This window comes from Dermochelys coriacea, chromosome 2 (assembly GCF_009764565.3).
Source record: "Dermochelys coriacea isolate rDerCor1 chromosome 2, rDerCor1.pri.v4, whole genome shotgun sequence".
In the NCBI taxonomy this organism is placed as follows: Eukaryota; Metazoa; Chordata; order Testudines; family Dermochelyidae; genus Dermochelys; species Dermochelys coriacea.
Window position 1 is genome coordinate 123681407 of NC_050069.1, and position 12424 is coordinate 123693830.

Here is a 12424-nt window from a genome sequence, read left to right on the forward strand (position 1 = left end):
GCGGGACAGCGGGGCCCCTCGGCCCCCCCCTCCCCCCGCCTGGCGGCGCAAGGAGCGGGCCTGCGCCTTCCCTCCGTCCCCGCCTCGGCCGGCCTCAGGGGAGGAGAAGCTGGGAAGGCGCGAGCGGCCGGCGGGCCGGACTTTGCACTCGCCGCGGGGGAGGCGCCCCCGGGGGCCGCGGGGCGAGGGGGCAGCAGGCCCGGGGCGGGCGCGGAAGCCTTGGCCTGCCGCGGCGTTACCCCAGGCATGGAGCTGCCCCAGGGCCAGGAGAGCCCCGCAGCAAGGAGCCACCCGGGGCGTTTCTCCCCCAGCCCCTTCCCAGCCGAGCCGCGTCCTCGCCAGCGCCTGCCCGGCAGCAGGGCGGGCAGCCCCCGGCCACGCACGGGGCAGGCGGCCCGCCCCGCCGAGGCGGCATCGGCGGCTCCGGCTGGCGAGCGGCTTCTCCTTCCTCTCCCCGGTTTCTTGAATGAACAGCGAGGTGGAGCTGTAGGGAACCCGCCCCTCTTGTGCGGGCCTCTCCCGGCCACTCTCCTCCCCGCCACTGGCTCTGCTCCTCCTCCCGCTCCCTCCTTCTCTTGCACCCGCGCTGCGACTCTGCTTCCCCGGCCGCCGCAGCTACCCGGAGCGGACGGGCGCTTCAGCAGCAGCCGCTGCAGAAAGACGAGGGGGCTGCTCTGCCTGGGGGGCTTGCCGGGCTGTCTGCGCTGGGGGGGGGCGGGCGGGTAGTGGGGGAACAGCTTCCTAGCCGCGGTGCTAATTTGTATGAATAATATTCCACACACGCCCCCATCCTCTTCCCTGCACGCTGGGGGGCTGGGGGGGCGGGAGGGTGTTTCTTGCTTTGTATACAAACAAAGCCGCTTTGGAAATGCATTTGCTCCCCGGAGCTTAGGCAAAAGTCAAAATTTTGATGCTCCCTTTCGGTGGGGGTGGGGGTGGGGGTGTGAGGGAAGGGAAGGGAAGGAGGAGAGCGTTGGGCTCTGCCTAGAGATCAGTGTCTGAATGAAACTACATGTATTTAATTGCATGTGTCTGTGCGTTGCACTGGAGGGGAAAGCACAACACTTCTGCAAGAGCTTGGAGTCAAAGGTGTGTTTCATCTGCTCTTCATAATTTTGCTTTTGTTTTGGGTTGTTCTCCTTCCTGGGCTCTGAGGCGGGATATTCTGATCTTGGACATGTCTTTGGAGATGTCTAACAGAAGTCGGGGAAATAAATTTTAAAATCCATAGGTTTGGGGGGTTTTGTTTTTGATTTTGGTCCCTTTCCTGTCCCGTTGGTGATTTGATCTTGTGAAGCATCAAAGCAACCAGAACTTAACGTGTCTAAAGACTTGGTTTTTTTTAAAAGGAAACTTGACAGAGGAACGTATTTATAGTCCAAGTAAGTACTTGACACAGGAAATTTACTTTGTGTAATTAAAAAAACAAAAAAGAAAGAGTTTTGAGATTTTTAGTTTAAAGTGCATTGGATTAACGTTCATCCAAGGCTGTTGAGCAAATCATTTTGAATTGCAGTTTTTACAGTGTATGTTCTTCAGCTCCTTCATTCACATGTGTTAGTTCAGCACCTAGGGGAAATATGCACTTGATTTTGAATAAATATGAGATTTAAAAAAATATATATATTTCAGCATCAAGAAGAAAATGTTTCTAAAATAAATATATAATAAATAATGTGCTTCTGGAAATAAAATACTTACAGCATTTTAAATCTATTTATACTGTGCAACTCAAACCGAGAAGACGAAAGTACCTCCGAGACCTGAGAGCTCCTCATACCATCATGAATGAAACCACATCCAATACAATAACTGGATTATAATTTTTGGTGGTATTATTATTATTATTGGCTGCTTTACTTTTTTGGGTTCATCCTGCTCCTCTTCTTCCTCTCTCCCTCCTCCTTGCTGCTCCCTGTTGGAAATTATGGCTCATCCTGGGAGAAGAGGCTATGATAACCGGGAGATAGTGCTGAAGTATATCCATTACAAACTGTCACAGAGGGGATATGATTGGGCTGCCAATGAAAACAGAGGACCAGTTTCTCCAAATCTCTCTCCTCCTACTGCTGCTGGGACCTCATCTGACCATGCTGGGCTGGTGTCTCTGCTTCCTGAGCCCCCTGGCTCAGCTGCTGCTAGTAACGTGCCCCTTGGTGATGGGCTGCGCCCAGCACCACAGGCTGTTCATTTAACTCTGTGCCAAGCCGGAGATGAATTTTCCCGCCGCTACCACAGAGATTTTGCCCAGATGACTGGCCAGCTGCACTTGACCCCATTCACGGCGAGGGGGCGCTTTGTGGCGGTGGTGGAGGAGCTGTTCCGAGATGGGGTTAACTGGGGAAGGATCGTGGCCTTCTTTGAATTCGGTGGCGTGATGTGCGTGGAGAGCGTCAATCGGGAGATGTCTCCTCTTGTGGACAGCATTGCTGTGTGGATGACTGAGTACCTGAACAGACACCTACACAACTGGATCCAGGACAACGGAGGCTGGGTATGTGTCCAGTATTTCTTTCTCTTTAAATTACAATAAAATCTGCATCAATGGAATCACATACTATAGTGATGCAAGCAGTATGGGATCCTATATAGAACAGAATATGAAAATCATAGTATATTTTATCCCAATGAAAGTACAGCATTAGTTTGGTTTGTGTTACTGTAGTGTTTATCAACATGTCTGTTGTTGATATGGGCCTTCTGAAATGTCATGTCATGCGGGAGTTAAAATTTGGGTGTGGGAGTGCTCTCACTTACCCAAGCTTTTAGCAGAGGATAGGGAAGCGGTATACACACACATACACACAAATTTTCTTGTTGGCTGGTGCAGTGAGAGTTCTCTCTCCTGTTTCAATGTATTTTAACCATTGAAATCATACATACATGTGTCTTGATGGTAGAATGGGGTCACAGAGCAGTGTGGGAAAGGAAAGTAATGACATTATATCCAGGAATGATGCTATAGACATGCATGACATGTGCTGCCTAATGCTTTAATGAGGTTGCAGGTAGTAGGGGAAAGGAAAATGTGTGTGTTTTGTGTATATGCTCTTGTTAGGAACAACATTCTAGTCAGGAATGCTATAAGCAGGAGAACCCTATATTAAGGATAATAGTTTTGACACTGCTCCATTCAGAGTATCATCTCATGTTTATAACAGCAAAGATTTAGAATGAGATTTTACTGCATACACTAAAAGTAATCATTTTAAAATTCTCTTTCTAGTGCTTGTCTTGAATCATTTTCAGGATAGAAGGAATAAAGCCCTTCTAGGAGACCTGGGGAGCAACTTTCTGTGACAGTTTTCTGGAGAGTACATGATATTTGTTGTAGCCTGGGGTATTCCAAAGGCAAGAAGTATTTTATGAGTCCCAAGGATAAAAAAATCTCTGGCTGAGGTGGTTTTAGATGGGGATAAATTCAACCGTAGGCAAGGAAAATCTACTATTTTCATCCTTACAATCAAACATCACCTCTTTCTCTCTCAAATAATAGTTTTATCAATTGAAAGTTGTTTTCTCTTTATTTTCTGTATTAAAATTGCGTTCCCATGCATCTGATCTCAATTCATTCCTGCAATGTGGATAAAACCAATCTTATATGATGTGCCTGTAATATATTTCTGAATCGGAGGAATGTAATTGAGCAAGAGACACATTGCAACAGAAAACTTAACATATGAATCAGGAGGCTGCCATAAGTCATTTTCAGGGAGAAAGTATAACAGTTCTGGGGAGCTGTAGGTCCTAGTTCTTTCTGCTAGGAGGTTAGGGTGACGAGACAGCAAGTGTGAAAAATCGGGACAGGGACTGGGGGGTAATAGGCACCTATATAAGAAAAAGCCCCAAATATCGAGACTGTCTCTATAAAGTCGGGACATCTGGTCACCCTATATGAGGTATATTTATAGAGCGAAATCTGTTATATAACACAGTTTTTAATGCATTTTGTTTATACTTGTTTTTAAAAATGAGTTTAATAAACTATTACTGTACTTAGTTTTCAGCATCCATCATTTTCGTTAGGTAGTGTTATATTCTGAAGCATGCTACCTGCAGTGATTGTTTCTATTTAAATATTGAGACCTTCCCTTCTCTTCCATGCACACGCCTGGTTCTCAGTTCAAGGGGCTTTACATCCAAGGGACTAGGGAACCAGCGTGGACTGATGTTGTGGGTAAAGTAGGAATTTGGGGCATTCGTGTTCTGTGTTTGTGTTCTGCTTCTGAAGTTAAACTCTCAGAGCAAGTGATTAAGACAATGACGTTAACTGAAACATGAAGAAAAGCAGCTTGCGTTGGACGTTATAAATATGGTATAAAAAGTTGCAGTGGGGACCTGAAAGATAGCCTTTGAAGATGACATTTCTCTAAATGAGTCTTTAGCATTCCTTGGGACAGCTGTTTATGCTGTGCACAGGAGAGTAGAATGTTTAGAGTTTTTTAGATCTTAAAAATTAGGCCAAACATTAAGGGAATGACTTCCATTGACTTCAGTGGGCTTTGGATCAAGCCCTAATGCTATACTGTGTGCATATTATCTTCTATTTAAAAAATATACATAATGAATACAAATGAAAACTGGAATGAAAAATCTTGGCCAGATGATGCAAACATACTAATGTGATTTCTAGACATTTAGAAATGCAATAATCTAGTACTCTAATGGTAACAGCCTTTAAAAGGAAAGATGCTTCTTAGTGATACTTACTGTGATGTTTATTGAAGTTTCATGTAGTGACTGTTGATTTTTTTCGATGCATGTGACACCATTTATTATGTGTATATTGGTTAGTGTACATATGCAAAAAGATATGCAAATTTATCACCACACCATAGACTTTCATTTGTATCTCTGTAAAATAGGTTGCACCAGTTAAGTTCTATGATTATTAACAAGATAGGTAGAAATTTCTAGGCTCAAATGCAGCTGTTGGGATCCTCATTTCAGATGGAGGAAATTCAAGGTGGCACTTCTCCTAGAATTTGTTTTTCAAAATGTGTAAAAGAAAAAACATGCTTCATGGCATAATTTATAGTGTGATGACACTTGCCAGGTGCTGGAAGCACTCTATTCAACCTGGCACTTACAACATACCCAACATATACCCTTATTACAGTACAATGAATGTCTCTTTATAAATAATTACTCACATGCAGACATATGAACACTTCATGTGGTCTAAGCATAACTGTATATCACATCTCTATACTACATAGGTACCTGGTACAGCTATATGAAATGCGTATTTTTACAGCCTTCTGCTTTACAGTGTTGTGGTTCAATATATAGTATTATGATCGTTTGTGGTAGGATGTGATACTACAACGTATTGTTTATGAAGACTGTCTCAAACTGTAAGGGTCAAATGATCAGTCACAAGTTATGCAGCAAACAAGTTGCTCATCTTGCATTTACTCCATTTTGTGAGTGTACCTCTGGTAGCCAGGTCTGAAAGTTTTTGGCTGCATATGTCTTTCAAACAAATGAACAAACAAACAAACAGCTATTAAACAACAGGAAATATCTTCAAAAGGACCTACATATATTATTTCATAAGGAAAGCAAGGAGAGAAACCCAGACGAACATAGGAGTCAGGACTAAGTCACTATTTGACTGTTAAAGGGACACTGTCAGTTTGAAAGCTGATCTGCTTAAAAAAATGAATTAATAGTAGTTTCAGGTACAAAACTTTCTGAGTCCTTTGCCAGGTTTTGTGGTTTTACAATGAAATTTTCTTATTTATCATAATATTTTTCTCAATGCTCTTGCTGAAGAAGCAACTAATCTTGTTAACGCCTGTGTAACAGAAGAAATTAATTCTGTAAGAGAAACTGTGAAACTGACTATATACAAGCTGTTGTCAAATGCAAAAAGTAAACAAAGTGAAAAAACAGAGGAAATACAGAATTTTCTCTAATCTCTTTCATGTATAGTAATTATAGCTATACTTATAACAATGTTAGGTAAAATATTTTCTGAAATAAATGGTTGGTTTTTAACTTGATCATGTCTTTTTTAAAGGTTGAATACTACTGTTCTAGGAAATGGCTATACTGCCAATAGTAGCTAATTGCCTTCATATGGTAAAGTAATGTGATGTTCAAAGAGCTGGTTTATAGGATGGGTTTATTCTTAGTTACAATATTGAAAACTATTTTTTCTATGTTTGCATTAATACATGTGTCCTTGGAGATGCTGTGTTTTCAGTGGTGAGCTAAAAATATCTAGTTTAAGATTGGTAGGTTTTTAGTATGTGGATTGAGACTACAATTTGCTAATCCACAAATGCATGGTAAATCCAATCAAATTGCTTTGCCAACTTACTGCGATGTAAATGCACTGATTCAGCGGAAAAGTCATAGGACCCATTCAGTGATGCGTGAAATTGTGTCGAGCAGGAGCGTTTTCCCAGCAGCCAAACGTCAGGGCCCAGATTTTCCAGAGTGGCACAGCCTGTTTGCGCTGCATCAGTGGTGGAATCTGACCCTAAAGGGGATTTTAAACTCCCCAAGAAGAACTACCTCAACATAAAGTGGATCATTTTGGTGGTGCAGGGCTGGGATAACTGGGGAAAAGGGATAAAATCAGAGAAAAGGGGGAGCCATGCCTGGATTAATGCTTTAACCCCTCAGTGTTGGTTTTGGCCTCTTGTGGTTGCTTGATGCTGGTATAAATTATAGCAAATCTTGGGATCCTATGGTGCAACAGAGGGAATGGCCTGGATGAGGAAAGTGCAAAGGGATGTGTGTGTGTCAGCATTGCCTAGTGAATTTGGCACTGGGCTGGAAGTTAGGAGACCTGGTTTCTATTCATTAACCTGCTGTGTGACCTTGGTCAAATCAGTTCCTCTCTGTTTTCTCTCCCACCTTTAGTTTGACTTGTCTGTTTGGACCAGGGGTTCTCACAATAAATTTTTTGGTGGCCTCAGAGTGTTGTCACCAACTCTTGCTGGTGACTGCTATGACAATTTTTCTTAAAATACTTAAGTAAATATGCACATAGGCATGTCCAAATCATTATAATTTATTTATATAGCTTTTTTTTATTTTGCAGACTCAATAATAAAAATAATGTACAGTTCTCTATTCTTTACTGGACCTGAATAGATACACAAATAAGGTGCTTTGCACATTCTGGTCTTTTGTTGTTGTTTCTTTTGTTTTTGGTTGCCTTTTTTTAAAAAAAGGCATGCTAGCTAGTAAGTCTGCTGCTGCGAAAAGTAATATTTTATGTTTGCTAATATCACTTTTCATAGCAGATTTACTAGCTAGCTGGGAGGCTGTGAAAAGTGATATTAACTACTATACAAATATCAATTTTCACAGTAGACTTACTCAGCCCTGGAAAGCTAGGGGACAAATTAAGCCCTGGATGGGGAGGTGAGTAGGGAGAAAATGGGGGCCGCGGACAATGTGTGGGGAGGTGATCCCAGGGTCCAGCGGAGGCTACAGAGGATCAATGACAATGAGGTGAGCCGAGAGCCGGCACCCGCCGCTTTGTGGCTGGGATCCAGGGCCGGAGCCCAAAGTCCCACAACTGGAGCCCACCGTCCCAGGGCTGAAGCCCGAGCCTCCCCATGCCCAGGAAGGTGGGGAACTCACTGGCTTCCTGCTCCTCCGGCTTTTGTGGCTCCAGACGGAGGGAGGGCCCAATCCCTTCTGATGGCCCTGGGGAAGAGGCACTGCTTTGCACACTCCCCCTCGCCCCCAGTCACTGCCCAGGAGACTGTGGTCACAAGAAAAGCCCCATAGTGGCCGCACTTGAGAAATGTTGGTTTAGGCTATAAGATTTTCAGGACTGTCTTTCACCATTGTGTTTGTAAAATGCCTAGTTTTGTGGGGCCCAATCATTGGACCTCTAGATGTTACAGTAATGAACTGTTGCTACTACTCCTACTAATGTACTACTAGTACATTAATCTTTTGCTTGTGCTTTGTGCAGATAAGGCATAGCTGCCTAAACTTAGTCAACGGCTGTCACAATAAAACAATAATCAAAAACAGTGGGAGAAATCTGATTAAATAACACATCTTCTTCTTTAGCAAAGTGGATTTTTTTATTTTCTATTTTCATCCATTTTAGTAATTCAGTTTACAGGTAAAATGTAAAGCTGCATATTGATAAAAATCCATTTTGTCAAGTGTTGGAGCAATTTATTATTAGTGATAGCTTTGTATTTTGATTGGATGATTTTGTTCTGCTTTTAGTCGATTGTATTTTCTCCTCTTTATTTCTAATTGACTACTCATCAGAGTCTCCAGCTTTCTGTAGTGATTTATAGTTACACTTTCTAGTAATTGTTTCTTAAACAGAGGCAGTTCCAGTCTCTTAAATGTCAACAGTCACAAAGTAGCAGGAGCCCCAGAAAAGCCACAGCCATAACCTTCCTCTCTCCCCCCCCCTTTGTCTTTTCCATCTAAGTTCATACAGCTTGACAGCTGAATGATGACCCCTTTGGAAACGGTTGTGTGGGTGGAGCATATTTAGAGGTTTTTACCTCTCAGTACATCCACAGAACTATTCCTAAATATGTGAATCATTTTGTAGCTGTAGATTAGCAACTCTAAACAAAGAAACAACAAAAGCACACTGCAGATAGAAAACAGAACTGTCTTAATATTAAATGTTTTGGAAGATTTTTTCAGATATGTAGTGTATTTTGAAATTCAAAGGTTTAGCTAGAGAATCTAATTGTATGGCATTCTCATGGAATGTGATCTAATGTTCTCGGAAGTTGATGGGAACATTTCCACTGACTTCAGTGGTCATTGGACCAGGTCCATGGAGTGCTAAACTCATGGGTCCTATTTTCTGGTCACAATGGTATAAATTAAGAGTAACTGCATTTGTTATGTTATGTTGGTCACCAGTTTTACACCAATCTGACTTGTGGTTTATTCATCATGCAATAACAAACAAAGACAGCCAGAAAATTAGCTTTTACTAATTCACTTGGCACTGTGGCCTGACTCAGTGCCCATTGAGGTAAAGGGAAAGACTCCAGTTGACAGCAGTGGGCCCTGGATCAGGCTCTTAATCTTTTCTCTATTATTTTCCGTCACTGGTTGGAATATAAACTTAATGCTTCATTTTCTCTCTGAAGGTAGTGGGTGCTGGTCCCTTATCAAATAGTAATAAATATCGTAACTGAAAAGGCAGTTGTTACTCAGTGACAACAAAATTATTACAATTATTTTTGAAGGCAGTACTGGGGTGGTGTTTCTCATTCCATGCACTTAATAGGATAAATGAAGGTGTGCGGTGCTATAAATCTTTCCACAGCAGGATAACATCCAAACCTTCTTGGCACACACATACACTGATGACCAGTTTGGAGAATTTTTATTCTGCTCTGGTTTTGGTTTCATAAATGATCAGATTTTTATTTGGCTTGTAAAAGAGCATGGAGCTTGATCACTTTTCCAAGTGCACCCAGGAATCTAGCATTCCTTCTTCTTTTCCTATTGGGGGTTCTGCAGTATGCTGTGTCCAAGTTGTAGCTGGTTTTTACCAATGTTGTTATTTTGCAACTTGAATTATATGCAGAAGAATCTTGCTAATTCACACTGACTGGGAAGCTCCCTACAATTGCTTGTATTTTACAGATTAATAAGTATCAAACAAATATGATTTGAAGAAGAAGAAAAAATACATTGCTTAATGCGCCTGTTCATTTAGGTCCCAATCCTGCTCCAAATGAAGTCACTGAGAGTTTTCCATTGACTTCAGTGGGAGCATGAGCAGACCTTGTTTAGGCAATTGTTAAATTTTAACTGTTTCCGATACAGTAAAATTTAACCATTTACTTTAACCAAATACTTTTTATACAACACATAATTAACCACTGGTGCTTGGGTTAGAAAACATGCCTTATAAAGTGATACCCAAGGAGCTCAATTTATTTACCTTAACTGAGAGACGGTTAAGGGGTGACTTGATCACCATCTGTAAGTACCTACATGGGGAACAGAAATTTGATAATAGAGGGCTCTTCAATCTAGCCAACAGAGGTATAACAAGACCCAATAGCTGGAAGTTGAAGAAATAAGGGATGCATTTTTAACAGTATAGGTAATTAATCATTGCAACAACTAACCAGGGAAATTTCCATCACCTGAAATTTCTAAATCAGCATTGGATGTTTTTCTAAAAGATATGCTCTAATTCAACCACAGCTATTGGACTTGAAGCAGGAATTAATTCCAGAAAGTCTTATGACCTGTGTTTATGCAGAAGGTCAGACTAGAAGATCACAATGGTCCCTTCTGGCTTTAAAATGTATGAATCTATTACACAAGATATCCCTGTGTTTAAGAGCTTAGTTGGATTCAATAAAGATTTATATGGCTAATGAGAACATCGACATTTACATTAGACAGGATAAAAATTGCTTATAAGGGATATGAACCCATACGAATCGGAGTAAATCGCACAATAACTGATGAAAAGTTTGGGAAAAACTTCTTCTATTGGTAGTTTAGTCCATCATTATTCATTATGTGGTTTTTTGTACATTCCTCTGAAGTAACTGTTACTAATCACTGTCAGAGACAAAAAGAACAAGGAGTACTTGTGGCATCTTAGAGACTAACAAATTTATTTGGGCATAAGTTTTCGTGGGCTAAAACCCACTTCATCGGATGCATGCAGTGGAAAATACAGTAGGAAGATATATATACACAGAACATGAAAAAATGGGTGTTGACATACCAACTCTGAGACTAATCAGTTAAGGTGGGCTATTAGCAGCTGGAGAAAAAGAAACTTTTGGAGTGATAATCAGGATGGCCCATTTCAAAAAGTTGACAAGAAGGTGTGAGTAACAGTAGGGGAAAAAATTAGCATGGGGAAATAGTTTTACTTTGTGTAATGACCCATCCACTCCCAGTTTTTATTCAAGCCTAATTTAATGGTGTCCAGTTTGCAAATTAATTTCAGTTCTGCAGTTTCTTGTTGGAGTCTGTTTTTGAAATTTTTTTGTTGAAGAATTTGCAACTTTTAGGTTTGTAATTGAGTGAACAGGGAGGTTGAAGTGTTCTCTGACTGGAACCATCAGAGGCTTATTCACCTGCACATCTACCAATGTGATATATGCCATCATGTGCCAGCAATGCCCCTCTGCCATGTACATTGGCCAAACCGGACAGTCTATACACAAAAGAATAAATGGACACAAATCAGACGTCAAGAATTATAACATTCAAAAACCAGTCGGTGAACACTTCAACCTCCCTGGTCGCTCAGTTACAGACCTAAAAGTTGCAATTTTCAACAAGTACTCTTCGTTCTTTTTGCTGATATAGACTAACATGGCTACCACTCTGAAACCTGTCAGAGACAAGATGCTGGACAAGATAGACCACTGGTATTGTGTGGGAATGCCTATGATTACTTCATAGTTTACTCAAATATAGAATAGTATTTTTTGTAAAAGTAAGGAGATCTCTAAGTATGAGGCCTTGCTATAGCAACTCTTCTATTAAAACTATGTTGAGACGTGGGAATGAGTCTGCGGCTTCTTTTCAGGAGTGTTGTATTTTTGGGCTATTGAATTACATATTGATGAGACTTTTACTGGCATTAGAAGATAATTTTATTAAAATAATAATTTTAAAGGCATTTTCTTTTGTAAGAGCATCTACACTGTTGAATTCACTGTTGTACTCACACATGTATTTATGATAAAGTTTAATTAATAGGAATAGTGATACATTAAAAGAATGCTATCATTCTATGTTAGAAATAAAATGAGTGAAGAGTTGGTTACCATGTTTTGTTAATAAGAAAAGATACCTCATCACCACTATGTCTGAGTGGATTTCACTCTATTAATATGTATGATTTTATGTACCGAAATCATATGTAATTAAGGGAAACAATCCCCTTTCCCAGCAAAGAGATATTAAAGCACTGTGGCCTAGTTATTACAGAAGGGGACTGGGAGCCAGAACTCCTTAGTTTATTTCTTGGTTCTACTACTGATTGGATGTGTGATATTGAGCCAATCATTTAATCTCTCTCTCTGTCTCAGTTTACCCAGCCATGCAATGGATACTTGATATGCCTTCCTCATAACAATGTTGAGAAGCACAGGCTACCAAGCAGTTTAGGTCTACTTTTTTTTTTTAATTAAAAAGAAAGGACCTAATATTAAAATAATGGTTTTCTGTCAGTTTTGAGTTTGGTGTTAAACAATATTCTATAGTGCTTACATTCATCATTGCTGTAGTTGGCTGGTAAGTGCAACCAGAAGGTAACTAGACAGATTAGAAAGTGACTATTGGCCAAGTTTAGCTCAGTGAACTGCAGAAAAATAAAAGCTTAACTGTTTCAATATAAATTATATTTAAGTGCTTTCAGTTTTAATAATGTGTTTAGCAAAGCAGGTACAGGAAATTACCAATGAATGGAAAATCAAGT

General features: G+C 40.8%; 1 protein-coding gene across 6 annotated transcripts in view; it reads left to right on the forward strand.

Annotated features, from left to right (window-relative positions):
- The first annotated feature begins 200 nt into the window (after positions 1-200).
- The window catches only part of BCL2 (BCL2 apoptosis regulator), a 128631-nt gene continuing 116407 nt past the window's right edge, over positions 201-12424 (forward strand). Inside the window, exons 1-3 of one of the 6 annotated variants that reach the window (XM_038391594.2) lie at positions 734-1089; positions 1350-1382; positions 1745-2494. In XM_038391594.2, the coding sequence (XP_038247522.1) occupies positions 1928-2494 (567 nt within the window). In that variant the 5' untranslated portion in view covers positions 734-1089; positions 1350-1382; positions 1745-1927. Of the gene's footprint in view, positions 2495-3226; positions 3900-12424 lie in introns of those variants that run through there. The other 5 variants (XM_038391597.2, XM_038391588.2, XM_038391590.2 and 2 more) reach the window with 5 other exon arrangements.